The 19,798-nt window shown below is 42.7% G+C and overlaps 2 protein-coding genes across 2 annotated transcripts; one reads left to right on the top strand and one right to left on the bottom strand.

Moving 5' to 3' along the window:
- Positions 1-177: 177 nt before the first annotated feature.
- On the top strand, positions 178-13,873 carry alox12 (arachidonate 12-lipoxygenase). Its single transcript, XM_042213367.1, has 15 exons — positions 178-286; positions 3,015-3,161; positions 3,312-3,513; positions 4,711-4,792; positions 4,911-5,033; positions 5,119-5,225; positions 6,155-6,327; positions 6,480-6,623; positions 7,475-7,678; positions 7,860-7,946; positions 8,025-8,194; positions 9,677-9,798; positions 11,564-11,664; positions 11,817-11,987; positions 12,579-13,873. Exons 2-15 carry the CDS (start codon positions 3,015-3,017, stop codon positions 12,756-12,758), a joined length of 2,013 nt encoding a protein of 670 aa, XP_042069301.1. The 5' UTR covers positions 178-286; the 3' UTR covers positions 12,759-13,873.
- Positions 13,874-14,000: 127 nt separating this feature from the next.
- On the bottom strand, positions 14,001-19,440 carry LOC102309080 (ribonuclease kappa-A). The gene is made up of 4 exons (XM_005945402.2): positions 19,115-19,440; positions 18,451-18,533; positions 15,572-15,698; positions 14,001-14,364 (listed from the first exon to the last, which is right to left on the bottom strand). The coding sequence occupies exons 1-4, from the start codon at positions 19,187-19,189 to the stop codon at positions 14,347-14,349; spliced, it is 303 nt and encodes a 100-aa protein (XP_005945464.1). The 5' UTR covers positions 19,190-19,440; the 3' UTR covers positions 14,001-14,346.
- Positions 19,441-19,798: the final 358 nt, after the last annotated feature.

Here is a 19,798-nt window from a genome sequence, read left to right as displayed (position 1 = left end):
CCAGGTGGACGATAGATGATAACAAGTAAGACTGGTTTCTGAGTTTACAGCTGGGGTGGACGAGGCTTAGTGTTTCTGAGTCTTTGGCTGGTTGATAATTAAATATACTGACCACAGGAGTAGTGCTCGTCTCATACAGAAAGGCTGAGAGAAAAAAACGAGTGTAGCAAGAGAGAGAGAGAGAGAGAGAGTGAGAGAGAGAATAAAAGGACGTGTCACCCGACAGCCACCGGACACTCCACTCCACCAAAGCGACAGTCCACTGTGAACACGGCGCGGGACTAAGGTGGGTCTTTTTCTGTTGTCTTCTCCAAACTCCAGATTATCACCATCACAGCTGCCTGTCAGAGCCTCCGCTGCCCAGCCTGTGATCGCGGTGTCGTCAGACACGCTGCCACTGACAAAAGCAACATTAGAAAACAACAGAAGCTGTTTTGGGGAACAAATTAGTTTTTCAGCTTTCATATAAACCGCCGCAGTAAATGCTCAACATCACACGCGCCTGTTGTCTCGTTAAATATGTGAAAAATAATATTATTGCTGAAGTACCGGAATGTCGTGACTGAGTCAGCTGAAATTGTTTCGGTCAAGACAACTTACGCAAGTGTTTTACGCAAGAGTGTGTGCGCGAGATTGTATTATTTTAACACGCAGCAGCAACGGTAGTTCATTCTGAATCACGCCATACATCATCTGCATGGGTTATGTAATAGGAAAAGTTACAGAATACAAAGTGCGGCATTCAATACAGAGGACAAAGAAAGCGTTGATCTTTCTGCTTAGAGAATCTATGAATGCTATCGCCTCACCTCAGCCTGGTCAGGTGGGAGGCTGTTTTAAAATCAGACACTCGATCTGTGTGTCAAAACATGTAAGTTGTGTTTTTCATCCAAAACCAAGAGAGTTGTGTTTGTGTTTTTCAAATACAAGATAGTTCAATGCAAGATAAACAGGTCAGGAGTGGTGAAGTATGGCTGTGGTGCTCATGGTCAGAGTCGGGTTTGTATTCAAGTTAATGATGCTAAGATTAATTTACAGAATTTAACCTTTATAGTGACTGTATACTGTTTAGTGTATGAACAGTATTCTGTCTGTACAGGGAATCAACCAAGATTTAATTGTGTATATGCACAGGAAGCAGTAAACCTACACTAATCATACTCGGTTTTCTGTGCAGATGTGGAGGCAAAGTACAAAAGAAACAAAAAGGTTCTCATTTAAAAAACGTTTATGTTGACACAGCAAAGGTTTGGTTAGTTTGCACAAAGATGGCTGATACAAACACTCAGTATACTTTTACTACTGATTTATCACAGTATACTGCTGTCAGTGTCAGGAGTTGATTATAATGTTAGCAAATATTTCAAAAGCAGAGACGAGCGCAGCGCCTCGGTGTCAGAGATTTGAGTAGCTGGAGCTGGGAGGCGTTGTTACCTGACAGTGACACAGAAAAGCTGCGGTGAGGAAACGCTTGTGTCTGGATTCTAAATGAAGCTGTAGCGTGTTGTTGATTGCATTATCTGTAGATGCATATTGATAGTCAGAGGTGTAACACACACAGTTTGCTTGAAGTTGAGATGTTCAAACTTTTCCTTAAGGAAAAATAAATCACTCATCTCACAGGAGGCTCTTTACCAGTAACGTCTTTTTATTATTGTAGGGTCTGCATGCAGCAACAGACTGAAGTGACTGTTGTTGGGATTTGATAAGATACAAAAAAAATTAACTGTGTTGAAATATATACCACCAAAGGAAATGGTTACTTAATGCCTGTGTCTGTGTGCGCACGTTCAGCTATCTTAATGAGGATCTTAGTGAGGGAATTTGTGAGGACCAGTTTGTGTGTCACAAAGATAGCTGGACAGGAACACACGCGTGCATGTGTGTGTGAAGATGAAATGTGCTACATTTGCACCATTGCGGTTTGAACATTTGGTTAGGGTTAATATTTAAATAATTAGAAAACATGTTCACTCAGTTTGAGCTGTAGAGTGCGTGATCTTTTTAAGAGTTTGGTTCCTCTTATATATTAATGCATCATATATCATTGCATGCAAAATCGCCAAAAATACCTGATTTCCTGGAGAAACTTGTGGACTTTGTATAAGATGCAAATGTGATCATATATAACATCCGAGAACACTGCTTATTAAAAACCCCACACAAATCTACTCCAGCTCTACGATTACATCCACAGCTCGGAGAATAAAAACATAGTCAGTCACCATGGTGACTCAATGCTTAGTACTGTTGCCTCTCAGCAAGTGTGAAGCCAGGACACTCTTGCAAAAGAGTTTTGGTTTGGGTAATGCTACTTATTGCAAATGGACTGATTCTTGTGTAGCGTTTTTCTACTCTCCCAGAGTACTCAAAGCACTCTATACAACACGCCACATTCACCCAGTCCACAAGCACTACCTCTATACTGAGTGCTTTCTAACTACACTCACACACATTCATACTCCAGTGGATGCATCAGAGAGCAACTTGGGGTTAGTATCTTGCCTAAGGATACTTGGCATGCAGACTGGAGGAGCCTGGGATCGAACCTCCAACCTTCCAGCTCTACCTCCTGAGCTACAGCCACCCCACAAATGACACATGCTAATGTTGGGTGATGAGGTCCCAACAGGAGCTGTCACAGAAATGGCAGCTGGGCTAAAGGATAAATACAAATAGCTGAAACATGCATGAAGCTTCTGTTTGTCTGCAGGCAGATTTAAAGCAAAGAATCAGAGACTCAGCTCTGCAGCTCCGACTTTCCAATCATGACAAGAAAGCCAAAAACTTGAAGAGTCGAAAAAAGGGCTAAAAAACAGAAGCCTTGTGACTTTGAACTTAGACCTTCCTATTGCTACACCCTTCATTTTCCCTCTGAAGCACGGTGCTGTGACATCTTCCACTAACCATGGTGACGTCACTGAGCCAAGACAGCTGCAAGTTTGTTTTTCCTGTGTATTCAGGTGCACGCATGTTGCTAGCTGAACACTTATGTATGACTCATGTCTTCTTAGATGGAAGTCTACACTGTTACAGTAGCAACTGGTACTTCAGAGTATTCAGGCACCAACAACTACATTTATCTGACGCTTGTGGGGGAGAACGGGGAGAGCGAGCGCACTCAACTCGACAACCCTGGACTGGATTTCTGTCGAGGAGCAGTAAGTGTAGTTTGGGTTCGATCAGCTCAGGACATTTTAAGTAGTTTTTAGGACAACTTGACAGAATAACATGAACTAGCTTTTCAGCGTCAGTCTGAGATAGAAAGTACCTCATTTTTTTGTATTTCTCTTCCTCTATTCTTCCATCAGGTTGACCAGTATAAGGTGACGAGTCCTTCACCTTTAGGCTCGGTGCTACTGGTCCGACTAGAGAAACAAAGATACTGGGTGGAAGACAACTGGTTTTGTCAATATGTCACTGTAGAGCCTCCAGATGGAGGTAAAGTGCTGACTTTCCCTTGTTACCGATGGTTTGTAGGCGATGTCAAGATGGAGATACGAGAAGGAACCGGTAGGAAAGAGTCTCATTCCTTCATTGCCTTCAATGCCTACATGTGTAAAAGGCCTGAGGTCATTTTGAGCAAAGATGCAAATTTCCCTTTAAAGCCATGCAGGTTCTATTTTAGTACAAGACTGATTCCTATGTGGCATTTTATAAACCATGCATCAATCGCCCATTGACACGCATGCATACTCCGATGGATGCATCTAAGAGTAACTTGGTTCAGTATCTTGTCCAAGGATAGTTTGGGCTGGAGCAGACAGGAGGAGCTGCAGAACAAACCAGCAGCAGATTAGTAGATGATACCGAATCCTAAGTTGCACCTGATAAATCCATCAGTGTGTGAATGTTAGGTTAAAAGTCCCAGTCAGTTTACCACATTAAGCAGTTGGTGGTGAGATTAAAAGGCTATCTAAGGCTACTCGTCCACCCATGCATGAGCACACTGGGGATGTGTAGCTGTTGCTGTACTACCTTCGAGTCCAGGGGTGTCCAACTCCAGGCCTCGAGGGCCGGTGTCCTGCAGGTTTTAGATCTCACCCTGGGTCAACACACCTGAATCAAATGATTACTTCGTTATCAGGCCTCTGGAGAACTTCAAGACATGTTGAGGAGGTCATTTAGCCTTTAAATCAGCTGTGTTGGATCAAGGACACATCTACAACCTGCAGGACACCGGCCCTCGAGGCCTGGAGTCCGACACCTGTGCTCTAAACCCAAGCTAGAACCTGCCCCTATGCTCAGCAAAAACTACAGAGCAGCAGCTGCTGTAATAATGATGATCAGTGATTCAGATTTTTAGCTGGAGCACATCATCTCTGTTGACAAGTTGCCATCACCGCCTAAGAAATGTGCAGCTGAGACATAAATATAGACACAGTATCAGATAATATAATCAAGATAAGACCACGAGGTGTAAATGAGGCCTGTGTCTTTCAGCAAAAACGGTGAAACGCTGGGCTGCTGTGCCTGCTTTCCATTTGCATCATATTTGTTTACAGGTTCCGCTTAGACTTTCATTATGTAAGCGTCAGACCATACAAGAAGATATATTTCCGGTGTTACATATAAGCAGAACTCCTTCAGTTATCTCATGTGTGACCCTTTTTCTTAGTGCTTGATTTCATCGGTATCGCTGCCCTACTCTATAATGTGATGGTATAACTTCCAAGTGTCTGCTGTTGTACTTCCCTGTCTCTCCTGTAGCAAAGACGCTGACAGGTGACTCTGCACTGCAGCTGCTGGAACACAGGAGAACAGAGCTGCAGGAGCGACAGAAGACTTACAGGTAGGGACTCACATTTATGGTGTATGAAACCCTTTAAACTGTACAAACTACAAGCCACATTTGACCAAAGACATTCTGTAACAACACAGATTTGAAGCATTGGATATTTTTGTCTTAGATGGGTAACGTGGGCTCCAGGGATTCCCAGATGTGTTGATGCTGAAACAGAAGCAGACTTACCCCAAGACGCCCGCTTTGACAACGAGAAGCGGAGTGACTTTGAACATTCATTACATTACGCGTAGGTGGTACACACACTCTATGATTCAACACATTTGTAACAAATTTGATTTTAAAACAACAAACGCCTCATTTCCTCTCCTCAGTTTGCTGGAGTTATCTCTGAAGAAGCTGACCATCTGGTTTGGGAAGTCCTGGGATGACCTTGAAGATTTCAAACGTATCTTCTGGAAGTTGAAAAGTCCCATAGCGGGTGAGTAAAAAAAGCATAGCATACAACAGCTTTAATAGTAGTTTCATGCAAATTCAAAATGCTACCTAAAAAATGATCTTTTAAAAGTGGTAATCACCACAGTGGCATCAGTAGGCAGCTGGATCAGATCTCCTGAGGGATCACGCTGATGTTCCTTGGCAGCAGATCCAAAAGAGTCTCTCTTGTGTTTAAACAAAAAACAGGAAAGAGAAAAAAATCCAAGTGGACCAATCACACCTTCACAGATAAACCAGCTGACCAGTTTGCTTTAACGAGGTGGTTTGTCTGATTGGTTAACAGTTAAGCTACATCTTCTGACCTTTTAATCTGTAGTGGTTCAGTCCAGAACCTATTTGGACCAATTAGCCATTACCGCCTTGTTAAATGTGAAATGGTCAGCTGGTTTATCTGTGAAGGTGTGACTGGTTTCCTGTTGCCCACTTTTATTTAAACACAAACTGTTTGACGTTCCCTTACCTGGTGAAGCCCACAAGCCGTCACTTGATAAAGTTGTTCCCTGATACTTAGTGGTGCTGGAGTCTCCACGTCATCAGATCTTTGTCTTCTCCATGCACCTTGGGAGTGGGTGAAGTTGTGCCAGAGAAGTTTGTTGCTATCAACTTTCCCATCGTTACCAGTTCTGCCACTTTCACCTCCCTCTTTAGATTATTGCAGACAGTGAGGGCAGCCTATTTAAAAGCCTTTTCTCCTTGTTCTATTCTGACTTTCTAATTGTTGTAAAATTTGAAGATGATCCGTAAAAGCATGTGGGTAATATTCACTTCAGATCAAGCACATTATTTCTCTCTCCCTTCCACTGTAATCAGTGGCAGGGCTGAACTTGATCTCTGCGGCGGTACTTTCTGTTCCAAAGGCCTTTGAACAGCGACAGACACCTGATGCTCTGTGTGTCTGTGTGTATACAACAGAGTATTGTATGAACCACTGGAAGGAGGACTGGTTCTTTGGCTACCAGTGTCTAAATGGTTCCAACCCCAGGATGATCCAGAGGTGCAAAAAGCTGCCGGAGAACCTCCCTGTTACTGCAGATATGGTGCAGCGCTCTATGGCTGGCAGGACCAACTTGAACAAAGAACTGAAGGTTGAGAAAAAGCACTACTTTGGTTTTTACAATAAAACAAAAGGAACGGCACAAATGTAGACGCTGTTATTGTCTCACTGCTGGTGTTTATTTCATGGTCTCTGTTGCATGCTTGCCATCATATCTTAAATTTCCTTTACACTCTTGTCCAGGCAGGAAACATATACTTGTTAGACTATGCCATCATGGATGGGATTCCCAGTAACACAATCAAGGGACACCCTCAGTACATCGCTGCTCCTATCTGTCTCCTGTACCAACACCCAGATGAAGGACTTATACCTATTGCTATACAGGTATGTTGTTTACATGCATGCACAGAAGCACAGGGACAAATTTCATTAACTGGGACTTTATCAGCAGCACAGTGGGGTGATTAGCACTACTGACCCACCACAAAAAGGTCCTGAGCTTGACTTTGTACTTGACTTCCTGTTATAACTCTTAAGCGCACACCTTACAGCAGATAATGAGTAAACTCACTAAATTAGCCTATCCCAGCTGTCTTAGGGCGAGAGGCGGGGTACACCCTGACAGGTCTGTGTGATATCAGGCTGTCGTGGTGCTTTGAACATGTATTTTTGGGGGTAAAAAAATAATGTTGGGTCTATTTGTTCTCCCCATGCTTGTGGCCTTGTGATAAAAATAATAAAACACACTATGTATAATAATATACAGCAGAGTCTTATTATAAGCTGGGAGCATGCTTGTGCTGTAAGGTGTCTGGTTGTGTAGTGAACCAGTGGATATGTACTTTTATATATAATATACTACAACATATATATTTATAACGGCATGTCTAGTCTATTTCTTATGTGCGTTTGAGACCTGGGGGTAGAACTGGTTATGACCTGTTTATATTTGGGAGCAGGTAGAAAGTCCTCTCTTCCTCGCCGGCTCCATGTCTGTCATTACGTCACACACCGGTTTGCTCTGTCGCACAAACTCACCGCCAATGATTCAGTTCTTTCTAAACGACAGAATCAGGTATTGAAGCAGCGACGGTGAAGCTTCGGTCATGTGACTCTGTTCAGACAAACCAAGCCTTGACACGGTGCTTCTGAAGCCATGTGTTGGCTATACAAGCTAAGCGACAGCCCGTTCTACCTCTTGGGCCACAGCTCAATAGTCTCTTTCACCTTCTCAGCTTGAACAGACTCCAGGCCGGGACACGCCCATATTCCTGCCCAGCGATCCCCCTCTGGCCTGGCTGCTGGCTAAGATGTGGGTGCGTCACTCTGAGTTCCAGGTATTCCAGCTCCTGTCTCACCTACTTAGGACTCACCTGGTGGTAGAAGTGTTTTGTGTGGCCACTTTGAGACAGCTGCCTGCTGTACACCCCATTTACAAGGTAAATATTAATATAAGTCGTATTATTCAGCACTTTCACTGTTGGTCATAGTTGTTATCTGATATGAATTGGTTTAAAAGCAAAGACATGAAGCCTTCATTTGTAATTTCCTTTCTGCAACATAAATCCAGTAGAATCTAAATTTCCAACAATAATCAAAATGTTCTCTTTCTTCCTGCAGCTCCTGGCTCCTCATCTACGCTACACTCTAGAGATCAACTGTAGGGGGCGCACTCAGCTCATCTCTGCAAATGGCATCTTCAAACGAGTATGCCACAGCACGCTTGGCTTTAGTATTACTGAGCTCTTCAATATTCAGATCTAATATTCCTGAAATGTTGTGTAGGTTGTGTCTACAGGTGGTGATGGCCTGTTAATTTTGGCCCAGAGGGAGTACAAGGTGTTGACCTACCGCTCCATTCAGCCGCTGTATGATTTCTGTGACAGAGGAGTGTCTCAGCTCCCCAACTATTTCTACAAAGACCACAGTCTGATGCTGTGGGAGGCCATACACAGGTACAATAGCAAGCTTGTGGTGTGCTAGCTTGCTGCAACCACTGGGTGTGATTTATTCGGCGGTGCAGTGGGTAGACCTGGTGGCTTAGAGAGTACGCATGTTGTCCTTGTTCCTGCGTAGTTCTACAAGGTACCGATGATCTGTGGAACCAGCACCTGAGTGCAGGAAGTGTGGATCAACTCTGTGTTTAAAAAGTCCACTCTCTGATCCTATGAGGATTACCCAGGAGGCGGTGCAGAGCTCGGATAGAGCTGATGGCCAGTTCTAACTGCCTCTATTCTCCAGATGTCTGCACTGCTTACTCTGATTCAAAACTGGCCCAGCCTTGCAGGCCTGCGGTGGCAGCTCTAGATCAGTGCTCTTGGATTACGACTGGGTTTAATTCAGTGGTTTGGAAAACTAAGCCCCCAGTCTGTTACTTTAAAAGGCTGGCGTAACCTGTACGAGCTGTTTCTAATCTATTAGTACTCAGCTTTTTACCTTTACTGCTTCACTGGAAAACAGGGGAATTCCTTGGAAGTCCGAATTCTCTTAAATTTATAATCTAACACGGCAAAAATGAGGAGAGAAAAAACCAAATTGTAAGTCCATAGTTCAGGCAGCAGTTGATCCGTCTGGCACATTTGCTGGATAATCCAACTGGGAATTCTTAGATCCAATCTTCTGAACTGCTTATGTCACAGAAGACAAAGGGAAGAGCCTATCATCTCTTCTGCATAAAACTTACAGGACACCAGGTCCTCATCTCTCCCCTCTTTTTGTCTGGATGACAAATTCAGTCAAGTTCAATTCAGTTTTATTTATATAGTGTCAAATCACAACAACAGTTTTAACAATGGCTTTATATTGTAAGTATAAGAAAACAGAGAAAACCAAACAATCATATGACCTATGAGGACACAGTTTGGTGCCAGTGGGGAAAACTCCCTTTCAACAGGAAGAAACCTCCAGCAGAAGCAAATCAATAATTAAATACAAAGAGGTGTATAAACACGTAACATATACACCTGAGATGAGCTCTGACGTCACAGTGACATCCAATCATAACTGATGACATTTAATCACCTGATGTCCAGCCACGCCTTCTCATCCTGTAAACTTCAACACGATTTGAAACATAGTTTAAACCCTAAAATCACTTCATCACAATTTCATCTTTTCTATGTTGTACTTTAACATGATTTATGAATATTTTCATCACAATGAGTAAACTTTCCTTCATGTTTCATTGAGCTAATGCTGTTTTATTGTGTGTGTGTGTGTGTGTGTGTGTGTGCGTGTGTGTGTGCGTGTGTGTGCGTGTGTGTGTGCGTGTGTGTGTGTGTGTGTGTGTGTGTGTGTCCCAGTGATCAGGGGAAATCAAAGACAACACCAGCAAAAACTACTAAAGCCTGATATTTTTACATGTTTTGAGTATCATTCTGAATGTCCATACTACATACAAACTATAAATAACTACAAAGTTTTTACCTTTGCTCCAGTTTTGTCTCCAGTATGGTAAACCTGTACTACCAGTCAGACCATGATGTGCAAGAAGACCTGGAGCTTCAGGCCTGGATCAGAGACATCACGGAGGAAGGCTTCACAGAGCTCCCCAACTTTGGTCAGTTATTAATGTAATCACCTGGACATGTACAGTAAGTTATTCATTTATTGATTGCTTAAAATGTCATTAGGTCTGAAGGTAAGTTTTTCTCGAGATACTACGCTCTCACTGCTGGTTTAAAAGATTTATTACATTTTTCATAAAGTGTTAAAATGTTTAAAGACAAAAGTAGATTTAAACAATAAAAACTTAATCTTAAGTTCTCCAAAGAGCATATGGGAGCAGGACGCAACCCATAACAGCAAAGCTCGGTGGTTAGAGGATCTGAGGGCAGACCACAGCAACCTCTCTGAACAGGATCCAGTAACCACCAGTGGAAGACATCCAAGAGTCTCCAGCATGAAGAGCTGGACTGCACTCCATGAGGGCCTGGCAGCACAAATGAACCAGCTGTTGATCATCTGGAGTGTCTAACCGAAGGCCTGACAGCCCTGATATATCTACATAGATCTATCTAATCTTGATATCTAATATACATCTATATCATATAGAAATATATTATATATAGATATTATCTTTATTTATATAATATATAGAGAGATAAAGATATTATCCATATATGTTATATATAGATAATATGATGATGTGACACAAGACCTGAGAGATGCATCTGGCCCTTCAGTTGATCCATCTACTGCTCTAAACTGGTCTCAGTGGAAGGGACGCCATGCAATACATGTCCGTTAGGTGCACAGCTCTGCTAAACCAGACAGACTATCATGAGAAAATGTTGTTACTACTCAGCGACGAAAATACTTATGAGCCCCTGAAACGAGACCCAGGAAGAGGCTGATAGACTGTCTGAAGCAGTTAGAACAGGACAAGGCTATTGAGCGGACCTCATACCACAGGATGTACCCATGGGAGTCTACACCAAGGCTGTATGGTTTACTGACGATACATAAACAGGGTGCACCTTTATGACCGATTGTCTGCACAATCAACTCAGTCAGCTCGAGTTTCTGGCTTCGATCCTCAACCCGCTGGTGGGCAGCTCTGAACACCACATCCAGAACACCCTGGATTGTGTTGAGAAGGTGAGAGATTGCAGCCATTCCCCAGCTCTCTGTGAATGGGACTCATGGACATTGATCAGTGGTTGTTGATCAATGGTCATGAGAATCTGCATAATTAAGATTAAGGAACTGACCTCCCAGCTCATTGTTCCTTCAGTGGGCTGGTTTCAGTCATTATGCAAATGTCCTGTTTATAAGGTTGAAACCTGCAGTCAGCTGAGACTGAAGGAGTCACCTGGTGATGACGAAACGTTTCTCCCACTGAAGACGTCCAGATGAACAGAATCAACTTTTGGACATTGGACCTGTTCCCCATTCTCCTACCAAGATATAAGTAAATGAGGGGCGTTCAAGACTTCGCACAGCACCGTTCGTGTTAACTGTTGTTGACGAGTGTTGATGGCTAACAATCAGTCTGGATCTGGTCTCCAACTCTCTTTCACTTGATCATTTATCTGTAACTATATACAGTTAAGTTCAAAACATGAATGTACTGCAATGTAGAATTCACAAGTTGGTTTGTTAATTGAATTTAAAAACAAGTGACCAGGTGAAATTTAACTCACATATATTTGCACAAGATTATAAAAACAAAGCGATTGCCAGCACGAGGCAGCAATTGTGTCACATCCTTCCTTTCATAGTTTCAGACTACAGACACACCTCCTCCAGCTAGCAGAAGTTCTCGGCAGGATATCCTGTAAGTGTGTATCCTGTGTATCCACTTAATGGTTCATGTGTTCCAGGTTTGCCCAGTAAACTCAGCAGCAGAGAGGAACTCTGCACACTGCTGGCAGTGGCTATCTTCACAAGCACAGCCCAGCATGCTGCAACTAACAACGGACAGGTGCTGAACACACACACAAGACAGTCGACACTGTTACACAAGATGCACTGAGGTGCAGAAACTGACACTGTTGGTTTGTTGGGGCGACTTATTTAAGAAAAGATGATACCACGGAGGTACAGCAAACGTTTCTCTACTCTGATTCCTTTTAGTTTGACTGGTGTGCCTGGGTTCCCAACACCCCCTGCACCATGAGACAACCGCCACCAACAGACAAAGATGCTGTTACCATGGATATGATTATGGCCACGCTTCCTGATGTCAGCCAGTCCTGTGTACAGATGGCCATCACATGGCATCTGGGACGAGCACAGCCAGATGCAGTGAGTCCAAGTTGCTCACCATACTGTGTCCCATACAGTTCATAAGTGATATATACACGTAATATACAGCGATAACAGCGATAGATCGGTTAAAAATATGAACATTCAAAAGTTTTACACAGAAATAAAAATGTCAGCAATATTTATGTTAAATAACTAATATAAATAGATGCAATAACACTAAAGTCACTGTATCTACTGATACGTGTATATCATGGTTACTCAAGCCATCTGTTCTTTGCTAATGGTTTATGTTTATAAACATAATGCAAATATTTAACAATCATATACGTTTTCTTTAACTGCAGGAATTTCAAAGACAACATGTCACCTCAGTTCGTCTTAAATAAAGAAAATGGCATTTCTATAGCATGGGTTGATTTTTTTTACCTTGCAGCACCACAGAATATTTATTTTTACTTATTCTTTGGGGATTTTCTTGCCTTTCATTAAGATGGAGGAGACAGCGAGACATGCAGGGAAGCATTAAGTCTTGCAACACGTATAAATGATATTTTGTAATGAAAAATGGAATTGATCCTTTTTCCTCAGCTACTTGCGGTTCACATTGTTTCTGTCTTTTCTGCTCAGATTCCTTTGGGCCGATACACGGAGGACCACTTCACCGAGGCCAAAGCCCTGGAGGTGATCGACAGGTTCAGGGTGGAGTTGAAGGAGATCGAGAAACACATTCTGACTGAGAATGAAGGACTGGAGCTGCAGTACCTTTTTCTCCTGCCCAGTCGCATAGAAAACAGCATCACCATATAGAAATACTCCCAGACTGCTGAGTGAATCTTTGCAGTGCAGGGACTCCAGCGACACTCAAAGAAGGGAACAACTTTATTGACTGACCGGCGTGTTTCGGCGTGTGGCCTTCATCAGGGTCATAGTAACACATAGAAGTGTGCTTAAATAAAAGGCAGGAAATTAACCAATCACATCTTCATAGATAAACCAGCTGACATATAACAGGTTGGTATTGGTTAACTGGTTAAGTCACGCACAAGTAAATACTGGTCTAGATCATTATCTTAAATCTTAAAGTTTGGAAATTTGTCCTTATGTTATATGAGGTTGTTTTCTGTTCTTTAAATATGAACCAAAAATGAATCAAAACAATAGACGACGCAGGAGATGATCAGGAGGGAAAAACGTTTCTTTACACAGACTATAAAAATATTTTGTTAATGGAGCGGTTCTATTGTAGCACTTTTCTACTCTCCCACAGCAGCATTATACAGCACACACGTTCAAATAAGCACTTTTTTATGCTGAAGTGTTTCTATCTAATATTGACTCACTCGTACTCTGATGGATGCATCTTGGGTTCGTATCTTGCCCAAGCATATTTCAAACCATCAGCCGATGCCTCGCTCCACCTCCAGCCGCAGGATTTCCTGGAAGCTCTTTATTTGCATCTCAACCACTAACAGTTGGAACTGATGTGTCATGTGCAGAGTGGGCGAGCAAGTGAAATGAAGTGTCTGACATGTCAGTTCCCAGCTGCTTGAGATCTGGTGACTGGTCAGATTAGAGATAAACCTGCATGAGTCATGTTTGGAGAGATGAGTCATTGTTTGTGTTCACATTAATTATATGAGTTCAGATATTTCCTTCTGTAGTAGGGTAAGTTAAGTTTACCTCCATTTAATCAATCCTGGGCAATCAGTAAGTAGTACTTTTGACAGAAGAACTTCAATGTTTTAACTTTTTTACTTAAAACATATAAATGTATTATGAAGCTTAAAGCAAGACATCCTGATATATCCATGTGCTTACAATGTTGGGAAATAAACAAATGAAGCTACAGCCTTTGTGTGTACTTTGTGGCTTCAGTACAACTGTAAGATTACTGCATGACTCATCAGGTAACAGTAAAGAGTGGGTCACTGTGACGCTCACCACAGGAAGAACACAGTGGATACAGTAAGTCTGCTTACAGCAGACAGCTGGACGTCCTCCAGGGAACCAAAGGTAAACGTAGGATTTAAAAGGCGCTTTCAGACAAACTACGCTGAGAGAAATGATTTAATTTCATTATCAACATTCCCAACACAGTCACATGGTCACTGATAAGGATTACAAACATACTCTCTGATTTAAGAAGTACACAAAGTGTTTTACAGCTTTTATTTCAATCTGACTAGTGTAATCAAACAGTTATAACACAGTAATCAGAGGTAGAACTAGCTTAATCTTAGAATTAACACGTCAAATTACTTTTTGTTCTCAAAGTGTCCAACCTCGTCCCCTTTGACAAGGTCCCCGAAATCCTGAGACAGAAGAAAAAACAGGTGAGAATCAACACAGCTGCTGTCAGTGGGCTGCGGGGAGGTTATCCTTCCACCAGGTGGCGCTACTGCACAAGATACTCCTGAAGAACAACACCGAGGAGCAGAAATGAGAAACTGTAGCAAATACAATAAACCATCAGTTTATAAATTAAACAAGAAAGCAAACTATAGTTAATCCTCCTCTTTGACCTCAAATAAACCTCCTATTTGTTTAATTGACATAATACATTCAATAACGTTTAAAACCAGAGAAAGACCATAAACTCATCATGACTCATATCTCTGTGATCAAGGTTGTTTTACTTCTTCAAATGAATTTTGAACTAGTTGTCTTCCATCATCTCCATAAAATCAGAGGACGTACAGCTGGTTACAGATGGTTGAGCTGTTTGGACACAGTAGAAAAGAAAGGTGCAGAAGAAGAATAACTGATAAAGTGAACCTCATGACTGTTGCAAAGAGGACATGCAGGGCTGCAGGAGAAGAACAGACAAACTCTCCCTCCATACTCGTCTGTTTATCCAGAGCCAGGTCACGAATGTAGCATCCTAAGCAGAGAAGCCTTGACCTCCCTCTCCCCAGCCACCTCCTCCAGCTTACCCAGGGGAATAAGGATGACTGTGATCCCCAACACACACCCTCTGGACCCCCTTCTTAAAGATGGGAACCAACACCTCGGTCTCTTAATCGATAAGTACCACCCCTGATCTCCATGCAGCATTGCAAAGGTGCGCCAACCAAGACAGGCCTCCAGCATTCAGAGGCTTCATGAACTCGGCCGACCTCATCCTTTGAAATTTAACTTGCCTGAGTGATGTCACCCCCCAGTGATGTCACACTCGTCCAAAGACTCTGCATCCTCTATGGAAGGCGTGTCAGCGGGATAAAGAGGTTCTTTCAGTATTTCTCAACTGAAGTCAGCAATGCCCCCTCTGCAGTGTATACTGTGTGGGTAGATCAATGCTTCCCCGTCCTGAGTCATCCGGCAGTTTACCAGAATCACGTCAAGGATGCCCGAAAGTCTTTTTCCATGGGATTGTTTTTTAAAGCTGATGTCTGGGACAGTTACATGGGAAGCATTTATGGATTTTTCATGGACTGACCCATCTCAATCTCCAGTACTAGCTCAAAAGAAACTAACTGGATCAAGTTGTTCAACTGAACAACGTTGTTTGGCTAAGAGCAAACAGCTTAACAAGATGGAGTCTCTTGTAATCGAGATCCTGTGATTCTCCCAAAATAAATTCAAGTGCCTTGCAAGGTAAAAAGTCAGAAGCATTAACTCACCTTCTTCTTATTGAGCTTCATCTGGCAGCAGGAGAACAGTCCACACACTACATACATAGCAGCTGCGATGAAGCAGTTGTAGCCCACCTTCTGGTACACGTCATAGGCCCTGTGAGGTGGATTTAAACTGAGAAAATAGAAACATTGCAAAAGAAAAGTTACACATCTCATGAATGATTCAGTCACTGCAGATACACAGCAGAATGAACAAGTACTGAACACATCACGCATGTTCTATGTAAATATATTTCTAAAGGTGCTATTGAACTACAACACATCCCATTCATACATGCAAAGAAATCAAACCACAGATGTCTTTAAATTATGTGTTATAATGAGAAATGACACAGGGAAATATATTTAATACTTCGTACAAGGACAGTTTCTAGATGCCTCTTGTATGGAGAAACTAGTCACGTGCATTACTCAGGTGGGATTTTGGTCCATTTTTTCACACAAACGGTCTTGAAATCCTGAAGGTTCCCCTTCTATGAACTCTGACCTTTAGTTATTTCCATACGTTTTCAGTAGGATTCAGGTCAGGTGACTGACTGAGCTAATCTAGCAGCTTCTTCTTTCTCTGAAATCAAATGAGACTTTCCTTGGCTGTGTGTTTGGGATCCATTGTCTGGTAGATGGCAACAAAGTTTGTGAGTCTAAGGAGCTTGCAAAGAAAAGCATCTGGACTTCTTTAAGTTGCTTGAAGACGTTTCACCTCTCATCCGAGAAGCGTCTTCAGTTCTAAGGTCAAATGGTGGAGAGTCTCAGATTTAAGCTCTGTGGGTGTATCCCCCACAAAGAGGGACAAAAGGACCACCTGATGATCCTCTACCTCAGGGGTGCCCAATCCCAGTCCTCGAGAGCTACCGTCCTGCAGCTTTTAGATGCATCCCTACTCCAACACAGCTGAATCAAATGGTTTGATCTCTTCAGCATGCCATCATGTTTGGCAAAGGCCTGATAACAAGCCATTCATTTGATTCAGGTGTGTGGGAACAAGGATGCATCTAAAAGCTGCAGGGCGGTAGCTCTCGAGCACCAGGATTGGGCACCCCTGCTCTACCTAATCACATGAGCCAGGGTTTCGGGTGAGCTCATTGTGAAACTGGCCCCACCCTATCATGTGATTTCCTGAGGTCAGATGGCCCAGGATGTGAGTGGGCATTCGGCGTCTGGGAAGTATCTCAAAACTGGATTATAGATGGCAGACAGTTGGTGTCGTAAACCACCGCCTCTGTTCAAAGATGGCCGCTCACAGTGGACATAGATGGCTTCTTTCACTCCTCTTTCAAACCATCTGTCCTCTCTGTCCAAAATGTGAACATTGGCATCCTCAATGCCATTGTTCCCACTTTGGAAGCAACTTGAAGAAGTCCAGACGCTTTTCTTTCCAAGCTCCTTAGACTACGATGACCTGGATGACTGAGAACCTTCACAGACAAAGTTTCTGAGTATTTCTTCTTCAATATTTTGTCTCTGTACATTGTTTGTTCCCTCAGTTTATGAAGTATGTGGAAATGTGTATGTGGGAGCACCTCGTGGCCGGTTTATGGTGGAATGATTTTCTTTCCACATTATTTACTCCAGTGCTCACTGGAATTTACAGTAGTTTAGAAATTCTGTAACCAAGGGCATCATCTGGAAGAAGCAACTAGAGACTGAAGAGGTACAACACAAACACTATGGCAAAGGGGAGCCAGGACATCAAATTGGGGATACCGTTGTCATTCCCACCCACCAAGCCCCAAGAACAACTTGCGCAGTAAAGGCGTTGAGGGCAAGTACAGCTGAAAGAGAGGCTCAGTGGGGAACCCGGACTCTCCAAGACTCTGTGAAGGTTCTCAGTCATCCAGTCCACTACAGGAAGACAACACCTGCCTGTGAGGGTGACGCCTCCGTACTAGATGTGCTGAACAACTTCTACGCACGGTTTGACTCTCAAGACGTGATGATGAGGAAGACTACTCCCCTCACAACGACCAGGCTCTGTGTCTGATGTGAAGTACTGATGTGCACCGTTGTGTCTGCATCATTCTGTTCTGTCTGGTGTTGCACAATTTGGTGGTTTTTTGCCAGTTTTGCACACTTGCACTTTATGTAGTTCTGTGTTGATTGTTTGTCAAAGTGAGTTGAGGCAACTGTTTTTGTGATTTAGCGCTATCGAATAAAAACTGAGCTCAACTGAGCTGTAAGGGCTTATTAAACACAGGACAAAAACACAGGATGGTCGTTTAGCCCAAGATTTGCTACCCCTCCCCCAAAAGGTTGATTCTGTTCATCTGGATGTTTTCTTTTAAAACGAGCGTTTATACAGTTGGAAACCTGCAGTCAGCTGATAATGAGGAAGTCACTCTGCTACTCTTTGATTCCAAACTTCCTGTTTTTCATTCTGGACCAGATTGAACCATTTTACTATTTATATTCCTTTTAAAATGTCCATGTTTAGCTCATTAGCAGCTAAGTGGAGGCCAAACGCTGCATCGTGTTCAAAAACAGGATCTCTTTCCCGTCTGCTGGACAGATTTGGTGACCTGTGGTTTATTGCTGAGGCAGATTTCAACTTTCAAGGAAGAATCGTGTTTCTACAAAAGACACAGCAATATCAAATAACATCATTAACCTTTTCTTCATTTACATTTTACGAGGGAAAGAGCATTTTTCTGCTGTCTGTTTTCATTCCTTCTATTTAAGGCAGAAAATTGAAGCATAATTGGTGACTGTCTCTGCAGGAGCAGGATACCTGCAGCTGACAGGATACTAACCCTAAACAGAATGACCAACATGCAGTGCATCAGTCCAGCTCAAACAGACCAGTATTGAGCCAGAGTGTAGCTGCATAGGCAGAGATCTGGAGTGATGTGTTATAGCACAAGACTTACTCTTTAAATGTGTCTTCATCTGTCAAAGGCACATCTTCAATCAGTACTGCTGAATTTGTTGTAAAGAAGATGCCCAGCAAGGCCTGAGACAGAGAGGGGTATATTAGTCAAGCAGTGGCTCAGAGTAACTTGTAATGTGGTCCCAAATGTAATGAACATAACAGCAGGGTCCAGCTCTTTATGATCCAGACATGTTTTTGACACAAATGCAATGCTTCCTAAACATTCACACAAAACAGGACTATTTGATACGCTATTGGATTAAACCGAGTCTTTCTTTACTCTTTAACTGGAGCTTCCTAAGCTGCCCTCTACTAACACTGGGAGGGAGATTCAGAAAAGTCAAACCATAGATCTGCTGTTATAGTTGCTGGTATAACAGGGTGTTTGCCTGACACTGTCTCTGCACCTTCACAGAAACAGCATACATGTCATGCACATCACGTTTTACGTTTAAAAGGGTCAGTCTGGACTCAAAATCTAACTTTATTTCAACCCACGTGGCTCATACACAAGTGTATGTAAGAGTTAAGGCTCCGTTTTCAGACACATTTAAATATATAATGTTAAGAAACTGGAATCACGTGACTGAGTGAACAGTAACTTCGTAACAAGAATTTAAGTGGCGCATAACGACGCAGCAAAGCAAAATCTCCACACTTACCAACATGACAACTCCCCACATGCTCAACACGATCCCACATGCGGCGAGTTTAGGTCCACAGATGAGGCCACGCATGATTCCACTCTGGTGCTCTTACTAGTCCACACAGAGAGCGTCAAACTAATCTCAGACTACTGTAGCTTCTTCGGTCACGTGACTATGACCGAACAGGTTCCGGGATGTTGAAAGTTAGAAATAGAAACAAACCGATCGAGTGTTTTATATTAGTGTGCGGTGCGATACATTTGCTCCTAACTTGCTGTAATAAAAGCCTGACACGTCCGTCACGTACAAACCAACACAAACCTCTAATTACAAGTTTTCTGTAACAATCCGGTAAACGAAATCACGTGACCGCAATGTTCTCAGTCATGTGACCTTCCCTCTCCGAGCGCAGATACCTTTGGAAATACAGTAATCTCCTGATTTCACAACAACATGAACGCACGCCTGTCTCTTTTATTCTCTGCGCTTATTTTGTGTGATAGACTTTGAAACGCTCTGCTTTGCAGTAAACGCGTACTGTATCACTAGAAAGTAAGCGCTCATTTAACGTGGTGTCGTCTTGTGCACATGGCAGGCAAGTGATTTGAATGATAATATATATTTAGAAAAAAACCACTGTAATGTATCTATGTGTGCCTTTGTAGTGGTACGGTATGATTATGTATAGGTTTCCACCAG

The sequence above is a fragment of the Haplochromis burtoni genome, unplaced genomic scaffold (assembly GCF_018398535.1).
Source record: "Haplochromis burtoni strain Fernald_Lab_line unplaced genomic scaffold, NCSU_Asbu1 Contig_438, whole genome shotgun sequence".
Taxonomy (NCBI): Eukaryota; Metazoa; Chordata; class Actinopteri; order Cichliformes; family Cichlidae; genus Haplochromis; species Haplochromis burtoni.
Note: the sequence above shows the minus strand (reverse complement) of the source record. Positions and strands in the feature narration are given on the sequence as shown.

What these genes read in the sequence shown, in the direction of transcription:
- alox12 (XM_042213367.1), top strand. Translation starts at nt 3,015, where the DNA reads ATGGAAGTCTACACTGTTACAGTAGCAACTGGTACTTCAGAGTATTCA. An exon ending in CAAATGGCATCTTCAAACGA is followed by an intron (nt 7,947 to 8,024) that starts GTATGCCACAGC and finishes AATGTTGTGTAG; the next exon opens with GTTGTGTCTACAGGTGGTGA. An exon ending in CTGTGGGAGGCCATACACAG is followed by an intron (nt 8,195 to 9,676) that starts GTACAATAGCAA and finishes CCTTTGCTCCAG; the next exon opens with TTTTGTCTCCAGTATGGTAA.
- LOC102309080 (XM_005945402.2), bottom strand. Translation starts at nt 19,189, where the DNA reads ATGCGTGGCCTCATCTGTGGACCTAAACTCGCCGCATGTGGGATCGTG. An exon ending in TGTGGGGAGTTGTCATGTTG is followed by an intron (nt 18,534 to 19,114) that starts GTAAGTGTGGAG and finishes TCTCTGTCTCAG; the next exon opens with GCCTTGCTGGGCATCTTCTT. An exon ending in GATGAAGACACATTTAAAGA is followed by an intron (nt 15,699 to 18,450) that starts GTAAGTCTTGTG and finishes CTATTTTCTCAG; the next exon opens with TTTAAATCCACCTCACAGGG.